Here is a 19,132-nt window from a genome sequence, read left to right as displayed (position 1 = left end):
GATGCACAAAATGTAGGAGCCAACCAGTGCTCAAGCACCTGTCTGTTTGCTTTCATAGGATATTGCCATTCTCTTCTCTTAAATATCGTTCTTGCTGAACCAAAGTTGCTCTCCACCCTGCTCTCATCCAATACAATGTCTGTAGGTTAGGTCGCTGTTTTCTCATTCTGATGTCTGTCTGCAAATTGAGCATGCCAGTCTCCATGTTTCTTGTTAAAACCGAAGTTTAAAAGGTACGGAAATTAAATTGTCATTACTTTTAAAAACCCCAGCAGAAGAAGGAAAAGGAAAAATTTCTCAGAAATATGTGGGTGTGAAGTGTGGTTTATATTATAGGACATTCAAGTAAGAAACACTCAAAAGTGTGAACTAGCTACAGCTACAGTCTGTTTACAGGCCTTTTAACTGTCAAAATAAAATCTACGAATCATTATGATTTCATATTTGTAATTATCTCCGCCAGGCCAAAGGCATGGCCGAGACTATGTTTTGCCCCCTGTCTGTCCATCCATGTGTCCGTCTGTCCTTCTGTCTCCGGCACCGCTGACAAGATTAAAGAGAAACTGTGCTTGCACACTCCCTAGATTCAAGAGTAAAACCCCTGGCCCAAATGTTTCAGATCGGCCTGTTATAGTGCCACCAGGAGGCAGATTTTTTTCTAAACATATTTTTGGATATTGCTCCTACAGATTTTGTCCAAACAAAATGCAAATCAACAGGGTCCAGTGGCATAGGCAGTAGTGCTGTTGCCTCACAGCTAGAAGGTCTTGGGTTTGATTGCCACCGGGGATGCTGTGGGCGCTGGGGTTGGGTTCTCTCCTCTGTGTCATCAGTGCCTACCGATTTCCTGAGCAAGTAACTTACATTTACTACATTTACAGTACTTAAGTACAATTTTGAGTATTTGTACTTTACTTGAGTATTTCCCATTTTCAATCATTTTACTTCTACACCACTGGCTGCTGTTTGCACCGCAGTTTCAGTCTATACCCTAGGTGGGGTAGGTGAAAAGGCCTTTCTGTGTGAAGTTTACATGTGATGAAGTTATGTGTCTACATGTTCTCCCGGTGTCCCCTAGGGTAGGTAGGTACCTCACAAAAAAACATGCAGTAATCCTGGTCTCTATACTGACTCCCCCTGGTCAGTTTGATAGAGGGGAAAGGAACTGTTTGGAATAACGTGGAATAACAGACGCTACATCCTACTGGAATTTAGCACATTATTACCCCTCCCCGCCTGTCAGGTAATAAGAAACAGCCAGATCACTCCTCATGCATTGAAGGAAGCATGAGCTAGGTTCGGGGCTCTCTCCAGGTTGGCAGAGTGAGAGTAGCGCCCAGGATTACAGCTTAGGCAAATGGCACTGGATGAAAAATGGGTTGCAAATTTGTGGGATAAAACATTTTCACACTGATGATAGCAAATAATAATAGGCTGCTAGCACTACTGCTGCTAATCTATCTATCTATCTATCTATCTATCTATATATATATTGCCTGGTTTCAAACACTTACGCCAGTGCACTTTTACCTCTGTCCACTTCTATTGTAATGCTGTTTTCACAGAAACATTTCAACATTTTCTGGCAAACATGCCCACAGCTTCCATCACACTTTTACCCTTTGTTTTGTCCATGTTTAATTGCTCACTATAGTCTTATTTATTTAGTTTGCCCAAGATTACGCCTTAGTACAAACCACACCGGAAGGGAACACCATTCTTTTTTTCTGTTGACTCCTGACACCCTCCTAATACGTGAGCTGGCTGTGGTAACTTTTTTCAATTATTTCTAATCATTTTTTTATTATATTTAATTTTCATTTCCCCCAAAAAATATATAAAAAAAGGAACTTACAAAGTGTTTTATAAAACTGAAACATCTTCATATTTATTATGTTTTATGTTCCTCCTTTTCCTATGATTTTGTAGGAGAGTCTTCCAGAATGCCCGGGGGACAAAGATAAAGTTTTGTTCTTCTTGAATAATGTCGGTAGCACTCCCAATACCTACAAGATTGTGCCATCTCTTCGTCCCAACTGCTCGCTTGGATTTGTTCCTGATCCTGCAGAGCCTTCTCAGTTGAAACTGACCGTGCTGGGTCAAACAATTGAAGAAAATGCACATAGCCACATTACATTAATTTGAAATTGCATGCAAAATTTTAGAAGATTGTTAATTAAGGAAGATAAATCATCCTGGTTGGAGCCACTACTCTCTGTGCTTTATGTCGCTGTTTTAAAAAACTATCGTCCACTATTGACAATCTCAGCTGCCCAATCCAGCCCAGGACATCTCTCTTGCTTGAATGGTTTTCAACCATGACCACTCTAGTACCCGCAATTAAATTGTGGTATAATTTTCACCCATTTACATCAAGCGAACCACTGTAGGACTCTGGCCATGATGTTTTCTTCATTATCTTTATCGTATTGTAATTAATGGTGAACAAGAGCTTTAATAAACACATGTCGTTTTCATTAGCCTACATGAAGAATCTCACTTGATTATGCAGCATTGTGTTGCTGCCTGGTCCCCAATAAAACATTTTAAAGTATTTGTTACATCATATGTCTACTTTGTGTGTGGTGGTGCCCAACACCCTGCATTTCATTACTAGATTGTCAGGCCTCAGGCTGCACATGGATTCAAACCAGGGACTCGAATCCGGGTATACAGATGTTTAGTGTGAACACTACTATACCCAGTGACGGATCAACCCCCAAAATAATCATATTTTAACTGGGGAAGAGCGATCAGTTCAAAGCAATTGTACTAAATGTGAAACCAGACCAAATATAGTCCTATTGCTCCGATCAGAGCCCTGCTATGGCTATTTGAAGTGTTACCACCTTTCCCAAGTGGCCCTGGGTATGTTGATGGGTCCGGATCCATACTGGTGCACCATGGGTAAGTGTGATTGTATGAGGGGGGGCACAAACAGCCCCCAAAGTGAGATCTTACTGATCACTTATACATTATCACCACTTTTGTTTCAATATCATATCATTAATATAGGGTATTTTATATATAAATATACACACAGATCAATCTCAGAAAATTTGAATATTTTGTAAAAGAAAAATAATATTGCAGATGCCATAGTACCCGAAATCATAACTGACTTCGGAAACTTCCCACTGGATTCAAGCAACTCTGACTTCAGGTTGAAAATGTTCTAATATAAATCCTTGTTTTGAGTGGTCTTATGTAATATTGTAATATTTTGAAATATGGACTTTTGATATTCCTGAGCTGTACGCCATAAAAATTCTAAATTTTAACAAAAGGTTTGGAATAATTCACTGATTGTGCAATGTATCTACTATCTAGAATATATGAAAGTTTCAAGAAATATATGAATGTTTCAAGAATATTTACAAAATATTCTAATTGCAAAACTACAAAATTGTCTGCTTTGCTTTATACTTAAAGGCCCGGTTCACCTCTGGGACAACCAGATCATATTGTATTGTTGTTTGGGACAAGATCAACACAATCCCGAGTTATTTTTTGTGTTCAATCTGTGTTTTGAGATCTCTTTGTATTTCAGCATGAATGTGAATGTAGATGCATTTTGCATCATATGATGCATCATGCTGCATCAAACAAAAATGAAATAAGATCTGGTTGTCCCAGAGGTGAACTGGGCCTTTAAGGGTAGAACATGTATTGGTTGGAGTTTGATGCTTCCAGCACAGCTGATGTGATATTTCATTATGCTTTATATCTGTTATGTCCAGCGTAACGTATTCAAATAGGAATGTACTTTACAGTAAGGTGAATGTTATTTCCTGCCTCTGTGTAGTTAGATTACACATGGCAGAATTTATTTATTTATTTATGACAGGCCCTGAAGTCACATACTTGATTCTAGGCTATAAGACTCATTTCGGCAGTAGTTGAATTAAATGAAATTAATTGTGTGTGCGTGTGTGGTTAATCAAAGTTACTTCCCATTTAGAGGTTGTACCATCCAGAATGACAAACCTATGATTTCTTTAGATAGCTTTCTGTGGGGAAGGGACCACATTTTTCTGCTTCTCTATTTGAAGCATTCTCAAAATTCAAACCACAATTTCAGGAATCTAGATTACCTGAGCACTTTTTTTTCCTCACAACAAACAAATCCAATAAGTCCCACTTTATTCTGGTTGAGGCATGAAATGCACTTTCCTTGATAGTAATCGTTGTGCGTAATAATCTGTAAAAACAGAAACATGTTTTAAAAGAAAAAGAAAAACATACCACATACCAGCATGCTAACATTAAAGTAAATCTCTCCTGAACAAGCAGTGTGGACAGACCAAACCACAGATTAGTCAGGGCCAACACTCCACTCTGCAGTACAAAAATAAAGCTTTGCAATTGTAATATGTGCACGCATGCAGTGATACATGTTGACACTAACACCTTTTATTAGGTTGCCAATGACAATGAGCAAATCCCTAAACCAGTTTTAACCGACCGTCTAGTACTGCCATTTTTCTCATCCCAACAAGAAAGATGAATGCATTCACACGGTGTCCCAGGTAATTGATTCGACAGCTACAATTAAGTCACCAGGTAAAAGCAATTAGCAGTCCAGTGGCATAGAAACTCTGCAGTACTCGGAGTTGCCAAAACCTGGTTTGAGGATCATGCATTCACCTAGCGCATGAAGCTATTTGCATTAACTAGACCGGACTATAAGGAGAGAGTATTTGACAAACTATATCAGGTTTAACACTAGAAAGTTGACACAAGTTTCAATTGTGCCAAAATGTTTTCCACTGGTCATGGCAGAAGCACACAATTGGGGATTGCAAGATGAATTTAAAGCTATACTATGTAACTTTAATAAAACAAATCTTAAAATTGTCCTATTAAATCGCTAACGTTTTAGAACACCCACTACGTTAATTTCAGCCCCAAAAGACTTTTCTTTGTTTTCTACTGAGCCGTGTGGCCGTGACCGGGACTGCATTTCCCGGCAAAATTACGTCATCTGCATCGTTCCATATACGTGTCTCCCAGATCATACACTACCAGCCAATCACAGCGTGTCTTGCCGTCTTCTCAGGAAGTAGCTTCTCAACTGCAGTGTTAACACTGGTGAGGAGTCATAGCATGTTACACCCGAACCCCTGGTCACAGAGGAACGTGAGACGCATCTATGGATTCATCTTGGCGAGGGCAAGGCGGTCGCGGTAGTCCGCAGCAGCTCTGGGTGAAAACGGCCGAAAAAAGCAGACGCGACCGCGTTTTTGGTAAAATGCCTGCAATACCGCTACTGACCACTAGTTGAGCAACTTACACAGTATAGCTTTAAAAAGAGGCCATTTCCTTACATTGAGCCAGATGAGGCCACCAAGATACCATTAGCAGATGGCTTGAATTTACAACATAATTCAGATGTTGCCTAACTCCACACCATTTACAGACACACCCACCTGAGCAGCAGGGCGGAGCCCCACCAGGACACTGATGGAAACATACAAGATAACGAAAATCTGAATCAAGACTCATGGAAAGAGTGTTTGTACAGGTCACTATTGCATTACTGTTCCAGTACACTTTGCACTCTGTACTGTTAGTTGTGGGGTGTTTTAGAATGAAACATGCACTCCTGTCATTCAGGCTACAGCCAGGCCGAGTTTGACCTGTCAATCAAAGCCCCAAGGTTTAGCATCTTTTCAAATGGTGATCAGCTCACTGCCATTTCAACATATTATGCACGTTTCAAAATGTACAGAAAAACATACAAAATATATTTTGGACCATGGGAATACATGGTCAAAAATATATTTTGAGTGGCAAAATACCTCAAATATATTTGAGGTATTTTGGCCACTCAAAATATATTTCCTTCCATATATTATCTTTAAAATATATTTAGTGCCATTTTTGTATATTTTTAGACATTACATCTTCATGTAATGTATATGGGAACACAAGGGCAGGCTTCTTTCCAGGACGTTTGATACCTCTAATGCACCAAAAGTCAGGTAGTGGAATATCAGGGAAGAAATAAATTAAATATAATACACATGGTTCATAGCCCATGAACAAGCAGAAACTAGTTTGTGTTTAAAGGGCAACACATTTTAAATGCAATCCACATTGTGGACCGACAGGACCCGAGCCCCTGCTGCCTATCCCCCTCAACATCTCTCCTTAATAAAAATAATAAAATGAATCGATCCAACATTAATGACAATTAAACACCTAGGCTGTGAATCACTGAAATATTTTGTCAAAAGTAATATATTTATAAGAATTTACATCAACATCCCTTGAACAAAGTTGACTAGGAACGTCCCCCTCCCAGTGCCCAGTCCTCTTAGAGCAGCCCCTTATTTGCTCCATAGCAGGGCTACTGCTTTGCAGATGCCCACGTCGTTATAGTTGAAATAGCAGAGGCCGGCGAATGTGATGGAGGACAAGAGGAACAGACCGATGTTGGCAAGCTTTATCTTTGGCTCTCCGTGAACATAATCCGTCAACACCTGGCCAATACCCCTGAGGAAGGAACACACAAAAGGTTTGTTTAATAAATCTGTGCTCAGTGAAAATAAAGGAAAATGACACTACATCAATCAGTGGCTCAGTGGCTCTGCATTCTGCCATTAAGTGAGGGGGGGGGGGGGCAAGATTAGAAGCCAAACCACTCTGATGAATAACAGGTGACCTATTCTGTATTTAATTCATTCTAGCATTAAAGTACCACATTTCAGTATGCCTTTGTAGATTCTCATGCTTTGACTTGCAATAATGACAAGTGACACTCGAGTATTAATCTAGCTGGCTTTTGTTTAAGAGTGCATAGTCTTGACCCCTGAGGATATCCAAGTGGCCCAGAGGTCACTGTTTAAAAGGAATTATCACCACTCATGACTTGGATCAGTCCTGCCATGGTGCTCAGTTTGGGTCCTGAGTGATGGGGGAGTGCATTGCTATGACGCTAAGTCAAAGCCACTTTCTTCTGAGTCAGAAAACACAGTTGGCCGCAAATGAAGGCGCTGATGGCTATAACTTGACGGCTAGGTTTCCACCATAAAGCGCCACCTAGGTCATAGACAGAACAATTTGGTGCACTGGGGTGGTAAGGCTTTTGGGAATTTCATCTGTAACAGTAACAGGATTACAAAGACATTCATATTAAGACCGACAAAGATCTAAATTCGATTCTGACACAGAACATGCCTGGGTTTCTCTAAGAAAAGAGAAAACATATATGCATTGCTGGTCATTTAAGACCGTCACCTAAGGCTTCCCTTTGGCGAAAACCTAGAATACCTAGAATGAATTGGCTATGTTTCTTCAGAAGAAGAAAACAGATGCAACTGGTACTGTATTTTTTATAAATACTTTATAAGGGTGGCCATAGCTGAGTGGGTAGAGAAGCCACCTAGGATCTGAAAGGTAGCGATTTCGGCCCCTGGCTCACCCAGTATTGGCAAATTTGATAACAAGGTCTGGTGGTAGGTATTAGGGCATAGTTCACAGAAACCTTGAGCTGTCTAACCACGTGACCCTAATGCCTGATTTAGTAGATCTACAAGCTGACAATGTGTCGTGCTGATGCTGCAACACATTTTGAGCTTGTAAATCGTTTTTTTTTTTATGTGCATGACACCCACACGCAACTAAGCATAAGTCAGGCTTAAGAGTAAGATGTGCATACACACACTGTAGCTGGCTGTGCTTTTACCAGAACAAAGACCATGTTTGCCTGCCAGGTCTTACCAGTGTCCGTGGAGAGTGAGAGCAGCAGCCAAGGAGTAGTCAATCGCAGGAGTAGGGTAGAAATAGGCCACCGGCCCCATAGCCAGCAACATGATGCTCAACACCCTCTCTCCTGTCCAATGCAAGGATGCTGCTTTTGAGCCGGATCCAGCTGTAGTAAAACATGAACAGACGCATTACATTGATAGAGAAATAATCATTTTTGTTTGTTTGAAATCAAAACTAAAGAATAATTGCAATAGGTATGGGTAAGTGTTTAATAATCAATGTACTCTATTCTTCTACGATCTTATCTGGATGCCGATTTAAGATTTACGTTCTTCATTCCAAATTAGTTCTCAATTCAGGATTGTTTTGCCCCCATATAGAAAGTTGCATGGACATTGATTTACCATTCATCGTTCTAATCTTGCACTTTAATTTTCTCTGGATCTTTCTTCTAACAGAACCTAGTGTATCGTTATACATAGTTGTATATATTTAGACAGGAATGGAAAATAAATACTGAGATGTGTTGAGGGTGGTTTTTCACACTAGACCCTCAGCTTTGGGCAACATTCCATATTCTACATGAAGATAAAATAATCAATACCAGAACCATATATTCCTACAACAATATCAACAATATATTTTTTTAGTCAGTGTGTGGGCCTCTGAATGCCCTACTGACCACAGGCTGACACACTGCCCACATACTGGTGCACCTCACATGAACCTGGTGTCAGATTACTTTCTCCAGTCTGCCACTGGGTGGTGCCAATGTCTCATGTATGCTTTGTTGAGTGACAGATATGTGTTGTGACCTTGTAGATCGGCTATTTTCGCTGTGCAGTGTACACGGGCGCAACCAAGTAGAATTCAGGATCGACCCTACAATACTAACAATTTACAAACCACTCATCACAACTCACAAGATCACTGGATTTATCCTGGATTTCCTCTTCACAAACCTACTGTAGTGTGGCTTGATAAAGCTCGATATCCAAAAAAGAAAAGGAAACATCATACACTAAATAACTAAGCATCGCTTTGTTTAATGATAATTTTCTCCTATATACATGGATTAGGGACCAAAACGGCTTCATTTGACTTCTTAGAAACTCTTCTCTTCGTTTGCACCAGCAGTCTGGTCTAATATTTATACTAACTAGACCTTACCCGTTTGAAGATATGTGCTCCAATATATGTGCAGAGTGTGGGTTATGGAGAAAGTAACTGTAACTGGTGCGTGCGTGAGAATATGTGGGGGCATCATAATGTAAGGAGCAGCCCATGGAGGATTTTGCCATACCCGTCGAAAGATAAGACACACATCAAATGCACCCAGTGCATGAGTGACCCGTGCATGCAGGCAAACCACAGAGAGAGAGAGAGAGAGAGAGAGAGAGAGAGAGAGAGAGAGAGAGAGAGAGAGAGAGAGAGAGAGAGAGAGAGAGAGAGAGAGACACACACTGCAACATTCCTAACTGTGAGATTGGTGGGTGTGGGGTTACAGATCCCATGGCCTGGAGGAACGGACCGTTGCCCTGACAACAGGCTGAAGTTGTGTTGAACAGAAGTGGTCTAAAAACGCTAATTAATAGCTTGAATTTGGTGAAAATGGAAATCTGGCTCCGTCAGCGTCTGTATAATGCTAATGGCCAATGCCATGTGAAAATTGGGATCAGTTGCTGAAGAGATAAAGGTGGAAATGCATTGTGACTGACCTACTGACTGACTGACTGACTGACCTCTCTCTAAAATTATATAATGGATAAATGGTGTAGGCAGGCCTGCTGTAACTCATCTCAACTGTCAACGACGTCATGCCTGAGAATGTGATCTGATAACAGCAACTACATTTTAATAACTTTCAGCAAATAAATAACTTAGCTGAAACTAATAGTGTGATATAAGAATGCATAATACATTGAGCATCCCTGGCTAACACTAGGGTGGCACAGTGGATCAGAGGTTAACTCATTGACTGCCAAGGCACGAGTTTCATGAGTTATTACAGTACTCCCAGGCTGCCACAGCCCGAGTTTCCCGAGTTGGAAGCCATTTTGAAAAAAAAAAAAAAAAAAAAATTATAAAAAAATGTCTAAAAATGCCTCAAATGTATTAGGCATGATCGCAATTGCGAAATTGCATGTTTAGCCCCATAACAAACACATCTTTCAAAATGTCAAAAATGGCTGTTTTGTCTGACTTTGAAGGCTTGTATCTCATGAATGCCTGAACGGATTTCCAAGCGGATTTTTTGGTTTGAAAGCTGTTAAAAAGTACTACACATATGGTGCATGATCTAGGCATGGGCGTGCACGATCCGTGCACTAAAAATTGATCCGTGCACTAGAAATTTAGGAAGGTGGCAGTGTTTGTTTTGTCTGACTTTGAAGGCTTCTATCTCATGAATGCCTGAACGGATTTCCAAGCGGATTTTTTTGTTTGAAAGCTGTTAAAAAGTACTACACATATGGTGCATATATGGTGCATGGGCGTGCACGATCCGTGCACTAAAAATTGATCCGTGCACTAGAAATTTAGGAACGTGGCATCCTGGTACTTGGCGGCCATCTTGAAAAGGGCATTCAATGAGTTAATACCATAGAACTGTTGAACACTGTGTGGTTCTAACACTGGGGCCTTTCTTACTGTGTGGAATTTGCATCCATGCATGTTAGGAACGTACTTCTGCCAAGGCACTGGCCCTCCTGGGATTTGAGCTTGTCCCTGGGTGCTCTCAATGGCTGCCCACTGCTCCTAATGGCTAGAGGTCAAATGCAGAGTTTCCCAATGGGGATCAACTGCAAGGATTCCGTAAAGCTGGGCTGAAGTGGGCTCTGACTACAGCAGTTTTGAAATCTTAAACGATTTTGAAATTTGGTTGCATCACACAGGATAATCTTGTGAGATTTTCTGATAAAAGACAAGACACACTATTCGATTCTATTAAGAATATTAAGATTATCGAGCCAGATATCTACAGTATGTTTATGTGACAAGGAGTAACATTTATTTATTTATTTATGATGACATCAATGGAGGGGGGATGTTTGATTATATGGTCAAAAGGAGGAAAATGTATTTGAAATATATCCCTGTAAACCGTCATATTTAACAAAACACAGAACTTCACACCATCTTACACGCAGTAGCAGATGTAAACAATGGGTGATGTGACTGCAAAGACACGTTATATAGACGTCCCGTTCTTGCTACATATCGACAAGCGTCAGCACCCCTAACGGGGTGTTTAAACGTGTCATCATGTCAGTCTCCTTGAAACGGTCTCTCTCTCTGACATGCGTGACCTTGATTATCCTGTAACCTACCTTGCCGGTAAAAATAAAAATACCAAGGTTCAAAGTAGCGGTGACTGAATACTTTATGTTCTTTTTGGGCAGCGACACCCCTGCATGATGGAGCAGATATGCATTTGGAAATTATAAACACAAAAAGCACAGGGCCTCTGTGATCTGTGGAAAGAAGCGCTGAGCTACAGTTAACAAGGTTTAATGATAAAATGAATGACTGGTTCATTGCACACCCACGTATTTGCACCTACAGTACATACTGTATGTGCATTACATTATGGCTGATCAATTTAACATTTGGCCGGTGAAAGAATCTTCACATTGGCCGGACAGAAAAATACCTAAACCCTGATCAATACAGTAATAACTTAACTGACCATAGAGAGCCTGTGAGGCGTGGATCCTTGCTGTGAGGAGATAGGGTCTCTCATGGTCTTGATGCGTTACCGCCAGTGGTCTCGTAAGTAGACTGCATCTATAAAACAGAGCTGGACAGCAAACAATACACCAGACATGAGTGTCAAACATTGTATAACAGTAATTTATGATAATCCATCACTGTTTGTTGAATATCAGAGATTCCTATACCCCACAAGTAGTGATTTAGAAGATGACCTCTCATTTTGTCATAATTGGGAACCAAAAATCGTATTTTCTGTGGTTAATGGGATTATTATTAGGAGTGACCTGGGTGAAACTCACTTTTAGAAAACTAAAGAAAGAACACTGAAAGAGGCACTGGTATATTCAATAATTCCCTACATTAATGCTCATGCCACTTGCCAAGTTTAACAAGTTCCAAAACCAACAATTACAATATTAATGGAGTAGTAACATTTTGCACCCACAGGAGTGTTGTTAAGTCTATTAACTTAATAACTCACTTTAAGTGTTAAAATGTGTGTTTCAGATTTGGGTTTTGTGTAAGCAGTGTGTATTTTGTCTCTTCTAAAAGAGGGCGGGGCCGGGGTTAACACAGGATATGGAGTGACTAAGGCACAAAAAATGTGATTCTGCTTCCAACTGCAACTTCCCTTCCCAGGAAAGTCTAGTTGGTTGGTCAACTCAACTATAGTATGCATTCATATTTGACACAACAAGAGCATGAATGATCAATATAAAATACATCAGTCAAATCGCCCCGGTTGTTGAAATACATTGTCTCTGTCCATTAGGGAGGGTCGACTTCTGTGTAAAATGTTATCTAAATGAGTGGCTAAGGTTCATGTGGTTGCTAGGGTCTTGAATTTCACACAAATAGCAACAACAAAAAAGTGTGTGTGTGTGTGTGTGTGGGGGGGGGGGGGGGGGGGGGGGGGGGACCCTCAATCAGGCAAGGAAAAACTCACAAGAAAACCCCTTGGTTGGAAAAGAAAATGTCATGAAGCATCAGAAAAGATTAAAGAAGAGCCCCCCCCCCCCTTGCAGGACTGACAGGTGTGCACTGTGCATGTTAAATGTCCATTCTGGCAAAGTGACAATATTTAGCCAGATGTTATGGTATTAATAGTACTGTGTATCAATAATAAATAAAACAGCTCGATATCAATGGGGCGACAGTGGCTCAGGAGGAGGCAGAGCGGCCACTTGGTTCCCAGTTGACATGACAGCCATATCATGGACATATACAGCTAAAAAGGTTCTTTAAGTTATATTATTGGGGGTTAAAACTAGTGTCCGACCGATAAGCGTTTTTTTGTGTCCGGTACAATAACCGATTGGGACAGTCACCGATAACCAATATGCAACTGATATATGTATGCATAATGAAAACAGGGCTTTTTCTGTGTGGATTGTGCAAAGATTTTGCCCAAATATTATTATGCAATGGTACAGTGACAGTAGTACTACAGACAGCTGCTTTCTTAAACCAATGTCCACTTAACTTTATTTTTTACTCGTCAGTCAAGGTGTCAGAGAAAAAGAAGAGTGACACAGAGACGTATAGTATTAGTCCATGGGCCATACAAGATGTCGGTATCAGAAAGGTGGCAAAGGTTATCATGCATTTTTGAAAAGCTCTATATCTGTAGATTATAATTTGGTATGATAACCCTTTCTGAGACACAGCTAAATTGGTGTTATCAGCCGCTAGAGTTGGTGTCCCATTAACTGCAAAAAAAAATGCAAAAAAATAATCTGCTTTAAGTAGCATGTGAGGGGTCAAACTAGGGGTTTTTCATGATTCTAAATCCATTGCAAGCATCTGTTTTGCACGAAAAACATTCCTTGGGATAAAACGGGTTAAACGGCCCCCACAAAAGTGTGAAAAGTGATGACTCATCACTTTTCATCACTAAACCATAGTCTTGTGGGGTCGTTTTTAGCCCAAGGAATGTTTTTTTGTGCAAAACAAATGCTTGCAATGGATTCAGAATCATGATAAACCCCTAGTTTGCCCCGTCATATGTTAATTAAAGCAGATTATTTTTTAGCTTTTTTTCCCCTGTAATGTAAAGTTAATGGGACACCAACTCTAGCGGCTGATAACACCAATTTAGCTGTGTCTCAGAAAGGGTTATCATACCAAAATATAATCTACAGATATAGAGCTTTTCAAAAATGCATGGTAACCTTTGCCACCTTTCTGATACCGACATCTCGTATGGCCCATGGACTATATGTCCAACTGCCTGTCTGAGTGTGTGGACTGTGGTATAATGACTGTGAGGACAAGCCAGGCTTGTTACAAGCATTCATCACACGTTGTGCTGATATTTTAATAATTACTATCTTTCTATCGGGGAGACATTTCACAGATACGATATGATTTGATATGACCAAATAAGGGCATATCGGTTCCCGATATATCAGTTGCTGATATATTGGTCAGACACTAGTTAAAACAACATTAACGTTAAAAGGTTAAAGCTCTCTAGTCTGATAGTAATCATTGTGTTTGTGAGTTTGGTCTCGACGTGTCTCCAGTTCTTTAAAAAACTAATTCAGTTAGGTGGTGCCATGGCATTGGTCCGAAGGTTCAATTAGTCCGAAGGTGCATTAGTCCGAATTTGTTAAGAATACTATGCCTAACTCCAACCCTAACCCTAACCTTAACCTCAGTAACCGTAACTAAATTCGGACTAATGAACCTTCGGACTAATGAACCTTCGGACTTATGGGTAGTCCCCCAGTTGGGTCACCAATTTTATCCATCCAGATGAGAGCATCACAAAAAGATCATTCAGTTCCAATTAATGTCAGCTCACTTATTTGTTTCATAACTTCCAATTTCACTTCTTTGTCCTGTATAACCTGTGTGAGTTCTCTCTCCTGGTAGGATGGCATTGTTATCCCGATTCCCAATCTGAAAATGCATTTACTGTTTTCCAAATAAATATCAAAGGAGAAAACAGGAAGACCCAAACACAATGCCCAGAATACAGAGCTTTTTTTAACACATATTAAAGATCTCTATTGACGCGTGTGTGGAGATTAGAACAAAACAAAACCATAATTTGTGTACTGGGCTAGGTTAGTGGTTCTCAAAGTGGGGTCCTTGAGGGAGTTCCAGGGGGTCCCTATCAAATTGACCCTTACAAGACTGTAACCAAGAGTGTACCATTTGTACACTTTCAGAGTTAAATTAACATAGATTTTACTACATAAATTGCATGTCAAACTGGGGGTCCTTGAAATTAAAATTGTTGGGAATGGGTATCACTGCTCTAAGTCAAGAGCTGTAAACATCTTCTCTTATGGGTGGGGGAGGGGGTCCCTAGCATATCTTTTCAAATGGGGGTCCGTGGGATAATAAGTGTCAATTTGGGGGTCCTTGACATGAAAAAGTATGAGAAGCACAGTAAAAGATCTCTATTGACGACGCATGGCGTGTGTGGAGATTGAGAACAAACAACAAAACCATAATTCGTGTAGTGGGCTAGGGGTTACCGGAGGACACGGGAGTGACGAAGTCAACAGCACTTCGATCAAAAAATAGATCATGACTCAACCAGCGGTCATCGCCACGTCTGAACGGGTCACACCTATATGAACGTTACCGTTATCCTTCACCATCCACGTCTATTCAACGGACAGACAACATGTTTACAGTTTTAACGACAGCATAGTAAGCTGCTGTGTACTTGAAAGTCGCCGCGTTGACAATGCATCTGCGCTGCGGGCGGAACGCAGATAAATAAACAGGTATTTAACGTCAGGCCGTTCGGCGGGTCAGCCTCCATAATGGCTCACAAACAGAACGAACAACATTAATAACGAGCGACAGAAGAGACACTTACGTTTAACTCCTCTGTGACAGACAGAAGTTAACCTAACGACGGCCGCCATGATGATGTACCAACCAAGGTCACCACTGTGAACCGGATGTGCTTCTTGGCACGCGTGTTTATGCCACTGCTTCCCAAATACTGGGTCTGGACCCATTTGTGGGTCGCGGACACATTTTTGTGGGTCCCTTATATTATTTTTATTATTATGATTTCAAAACATTTAAAAAAAACATTACCCAAAAAGCTAAGATTTTCATTAGAAATAAAATAATGCAATGATTTTTCAAAGTAATTTCATTAATAAATAAAAGAAAAATCCAAGAAATTCCGTAAATTAAAATAAACATTGTGCATTGCTAATACATTATTCAATCAATCGATAATTCCATCTTGACTTAAATAGAGAGTGTAAGAAATAGATTATTACACGTGTTTCAAATAATGTACGGAATTTAACATAATAATCATATCATTATAAATAAATACATTATTATTATTTTTCCAATACAGTTAAAACAGCAAGTGCACAAAGAAAGAAAGAAAGAAAGAAAGAAAGAAAGAAAGAAAGAAAGAAAGACATAAATAACAAAACAGTGCATTGTGGGTCTTTACGTCACTTCCTCAGGCCTGCGTTCGCTGATTTCTAACCGTTTACAACATATCTGTCCCATTGGTTTCACCGCACAGTTGATTTGTAGATCAGCGGCGTTCGTGACCGATCGCGGTGACGCCACCTCGTGCTGTGGCTGTGCAGAGCAGATTGCTGCTGTAACAGAAGGTCACAATTGCTGCTTGTTAGCTTGTACCAAGCTTAATTCCTTCATCTATATCAAACAACCACAAACACCACAATGGACGGTTATGATCTAAACGCAGCAGAAAAGGCAGAGGCGTCAGAACTTCAGCGCATGATCGCCATTGAGCAGCAGAAAGCACAGTTTCAGGCCCAGGTTTGTTGGCTACTAAATTGAAAGTGGACTCCGACCTCTGAAATACATTAAACATGAGCTTAATGAGAAGGAAATTATCTCGTAGGGGACATGTAGCCGCAAATTGCAACACTAGATTTTTTATAATCGGATGAATCTAGGGTTGCAATACCTCCCATAGGCAGCCAATGCATCAAAACAGTTTTTTGCTATCTGATTGTATTAAACGACTTCAAACTCACCAATATTGCGGCTCTATGGAAAGCTTGGAATTTACTCTTTCTATCTGCAAAGTGTTTGTTTCAGAAAAATCCACAGTAGACATGTTATGAGTTACTTTCTATCCAAGAAATTTGGTTCAGGTGATAATTTTTTCTATGTCCTGGAGTTTGGAAGCGCTCGTGGAAAATCCCTCAACGGTCCTGTGACCACCTGGTTCTAAATGTCACATTATGCAGGAGGCAGCGGGACATGGCGTTATAGAAGACGAGCGCTTCCGAAGTTCAACACTTAGAAAATAAACCATGTCTGCTCGGATTTCTTGACAGAAAATAAATCATAACAATTATACGGTGGATTTTTCAGAAACAAACACTTTGCAGATAGCAAGAGTACATTCCAAGCTTTCCATAGAGCCGCAATATTGGTGAGTTTGACGTCGTTTAATACAATCAGATAGCAAAATAACGTTTTGATGCATTGGCTGCCTATGGGAGGTATTGCAACCCTAGATTCATCCGATTATAAAAAAAATCTAGTGTTGCAATTTGCAGCTAGGGGACATGTGGAATTAACTGCTGACTGTCATTTAATTACTATTTCAACTCAAACCTATGTTGCTAGTGGTACAGTGGTTCACGATTTGCGCTTATACGTTATTTACTGTAGGCTGTACTGTAGTGTACACATACACCCTCATGCTGTATAGGCTACTGTAAAATATTTCGTAATTTGTTGTGCAAAACTGCACAATGTAAATGAGCTGCACAAAAACTGTTATTTTGCTACCCTTAATAGATTTATCTATAGATATAACCAAAACGCTGTCCTGACTGAATTTTCAGATTATATTTTCCCTTAGGCACCTCATTAATATCATGTCTGTCATCTCCTTGCCTCATAAAATACATCTCAGACAGTTGAATGTAACTTTTAATATTCCTTCCAGGTACATACCTTCACAGACGTCTGCTGGGACAAGTGCGTGGACAGTCCAAGCTCCAAACTGGACACTCGAACGGAGACATGTCTGGTGAATTGTGTGGAGCGCTTCATCGATACCACCTTGGCCATCACCAACCGCTTCACACAAATGGTCCAGAAAGGCGCTCATTAATCATGGACAACTTCAAACAATGCTGATGGGACTGTGAAATAGGCTACTTTGATTGAAACCATCTGCCATAGCATGTAATGTATTATACAGAGTCTGTATTGCATACCTTGTGATAAATGTGATGGTCTTCAGATGTGATGTGATCAAAGATCATTATCGTGCTGACATGAATAAAATGTTTTGTATCATGCAGTTTACACAATGTGAAAATACGAAACTAGATCTTCTTTGGTACTGTAGCCACTGCATAGCTCCTTTCGGAACCCCTCACTCCACTGCTACGCAGCTCGTAGCAGTGGAGTGAGGGGTTCCGAAAGGAGCTAGCCACTGCACAATGATCCCATAACGCTCACTAGTCTCACCCCTCTAAGACCTTTTTTGTCTTAAATGCTAATTTAACCACAGATGAGCATTAATGCCAATATTGCGATACAAGTTTCCAATAGTGTTTACCTTACACTTATTACACAGTTACAACTTAAAGGTATTAAAGATGTAACATTTATTTAATACTTCAAAATGTCCAACTTGATTTTATTTGTTCTACCTAGTTCTAGGTAGACCTTTTTGAAATCTTAATAGGTAGCCTTCAATCATCACATACAATGCCTTTCAAGAGATAAAATATTGGCTAAAGATGTCAGGACGATGTTGCAGATACCGATTGATTGATTGATTGAATTCTTTATTAACATGATTATTAACAGTACAGGTAGTACAGTCAAAGGATATGCTAAAAGGATACCACAAAAGGCCCTGGGGGCTCGTTTCCGTTGTGGTCCATTTACAATACAGATACACTCAAAATATATTGGAATAAAGCTCAGTAGAGGTATATTTATAGAGAAAGGAGGGGTGGAGGATTCAAGGTGTTCAATGAGTAAGACTGTATTTTCAGGACAGGAAATCTTTTAGGTTAGTTCTGAGTTCGTGTAGGGAGTCGACTAGAATCTTAGTCTTTTGGTAGGGGGGACATGTCAGTCCGATTTCTCATTACTCCGACTGCGTGGCTATGTGTGTGGTTAGGGGTATGCATTTTTAGACTAATTTTGAGGTCAGACCATCTCCTGGTGTTATGCCCATGGGGATCACTCACTCTAGATAAGTAGTTTGACAGGTATTTGGGCACTGATCTTAAACTCATTCTGTGCCAGATGCCAAAATGGCTCCAAGGTAGCTGTGCTGAGATTTTGTATGTTTTTCTTTACTATGCAATGAAAAAAAATGATTTTTTTTTTATAATTTTTTTTCCCCACAGAAACAGACACAGTTGTTGTGATTCAGTGGCAAAAAGAATTTTGTCAATCGGACAAATGGTTCCAGAGATAGAGCTGTTTGAATGAAAAAAAGTGTCCATCCACTAGAATGGACACACATGAACACACATTTTCTCATTCAGCTAAACGAGGGAGCGAACACACAAACAGAGAAAAGCATCTCTCTGATCTCAGGTCATTTTGACATCTTAAAAAAAAAAAAAAAAAAAAATGAAATTCTTTTTTTTTTTTTTTTTCTATGTAAAAAACACAAAAACCGTCATAAGCCGTCATTGGCACACAGGGCTATTGGAAAAAAACCGTCATAAGCAGTCATTGGCACAGAATGAGTTAA

The 19,132-nt window shown here is 40.1% G+C and overlaps 2 protein-coding genes across 2 annotated transcripts; one reads left to right on the top strand and one right to left on the bottom strand.

Annotated features, from left to right (window-relative positions):
- Positions 1-4,126: 4,126 nt before the first annotated feature.
- Positions 4,127-15,336, bottom strand: LOC308290352 (succinate dehydrogenase [ubiquinone] cytochrome b small subunit B, mitochondrial-like). The gene is made up of 4 exons (XM_080732152.1): positions 15,266-15,336; positions 11,402-11,512; positions 7,726-7,876; positions 4,127-6,498 (listed from the first exon to the last, which is right to left on the bottom strand). Exons 1-4 carry the CDS (start codon positions 15,312-15,314, stop codon positions 6,333-6,335), a joined length of 477 nt encoding a protein of 158 aa, XP_080588278.1. The 5' UTR covers positions 15,315-15,336; the 3' UTR covers positions 4,127-6,332.
- Positions 15,337-15,985: 649 nt separating this feature from the next.
- timm8b (translocase of inner mitochondrial membrane 8 homolog B (yeast)) lies at positions 15,986-17,709 on the top strand. Its single transcript, XM_080730919.1, has 2 exons — positions 15,986-16,206; positions 17,354-17,709. The coding sequence occupies exons 1-2, from the start codon at positions 16,108-16,110 to the stop codon at positions 17,519-17,521; spliced, it is 267 nt and encodes an 88-aa protein (XP_080587045.1). The 5' UTR covers positions 15,986-16,107; the 3' UTR covers positions 17,522-17,709.
- Positions 17,710-19,132: the final 1,423 nt, after the last annotated feature.

Source organism: Nannobrachium achirus (genome assembly GCF_963921795.1).
Source record: "Nannobrachium achirus genome assembly, chromosome: 8".
Taxonomy (NCBI): Eukaryota; Metazoa; Chordata; class Actinopteri; order Myctophiformes; family Myctophidae; genus Nannobrachium; species Nannobrachium achirus.
The sequence above is the reverse complement of the archived record's forward strand: the minus strand, read 5'-3'. Positions and strand labels throughout refer to the sequence as shown.

What these genes read in the sequence shown, in the direction of transcription:
- LOC308290352 (XM_080732152.1), bottom strand. Translation starts at nt 15,314, where the DNA reads ATGGCGGCCGTCGTTAGGTTAACTTCTGTCTGTCACAGAGGAGTTAAA. An exon ending in CTGTCACAGAGGAGTTAAAC is followed by an intron (nt 11,513 to 15,265) that starts GTAAGTGTCTCT and finishes TTTGCTGTCCAG; the next exon opens with CTCTGTTTTATAGATGCAGT. An exon ending in CTCACTCTCCACGGACACTG is followed by an intron (nt 6,499 to 7,725) that starts GTAAGACCTGGC and finishes TTCCTTCCTCAG; the next exon opens with GGGTATTGGCCAGGTGTTGA.
- timm8b (XM_080730919.1), top strand. Translation starts at nt 16,108, where the DNA reads ATGGACGGTTATGATCTAAACGCAGCAGAAAAGGCAGAGGCGTCAGAA. An exon ending in AAGCACAGTTTCAGGCCCAG is followed by an intron (nt 16,207 to 17,353) that starts GTTTGTTGGCTA and finishes TATTCCTTCCAG; the next exon opens with GTACATACCTTCACAGACGT.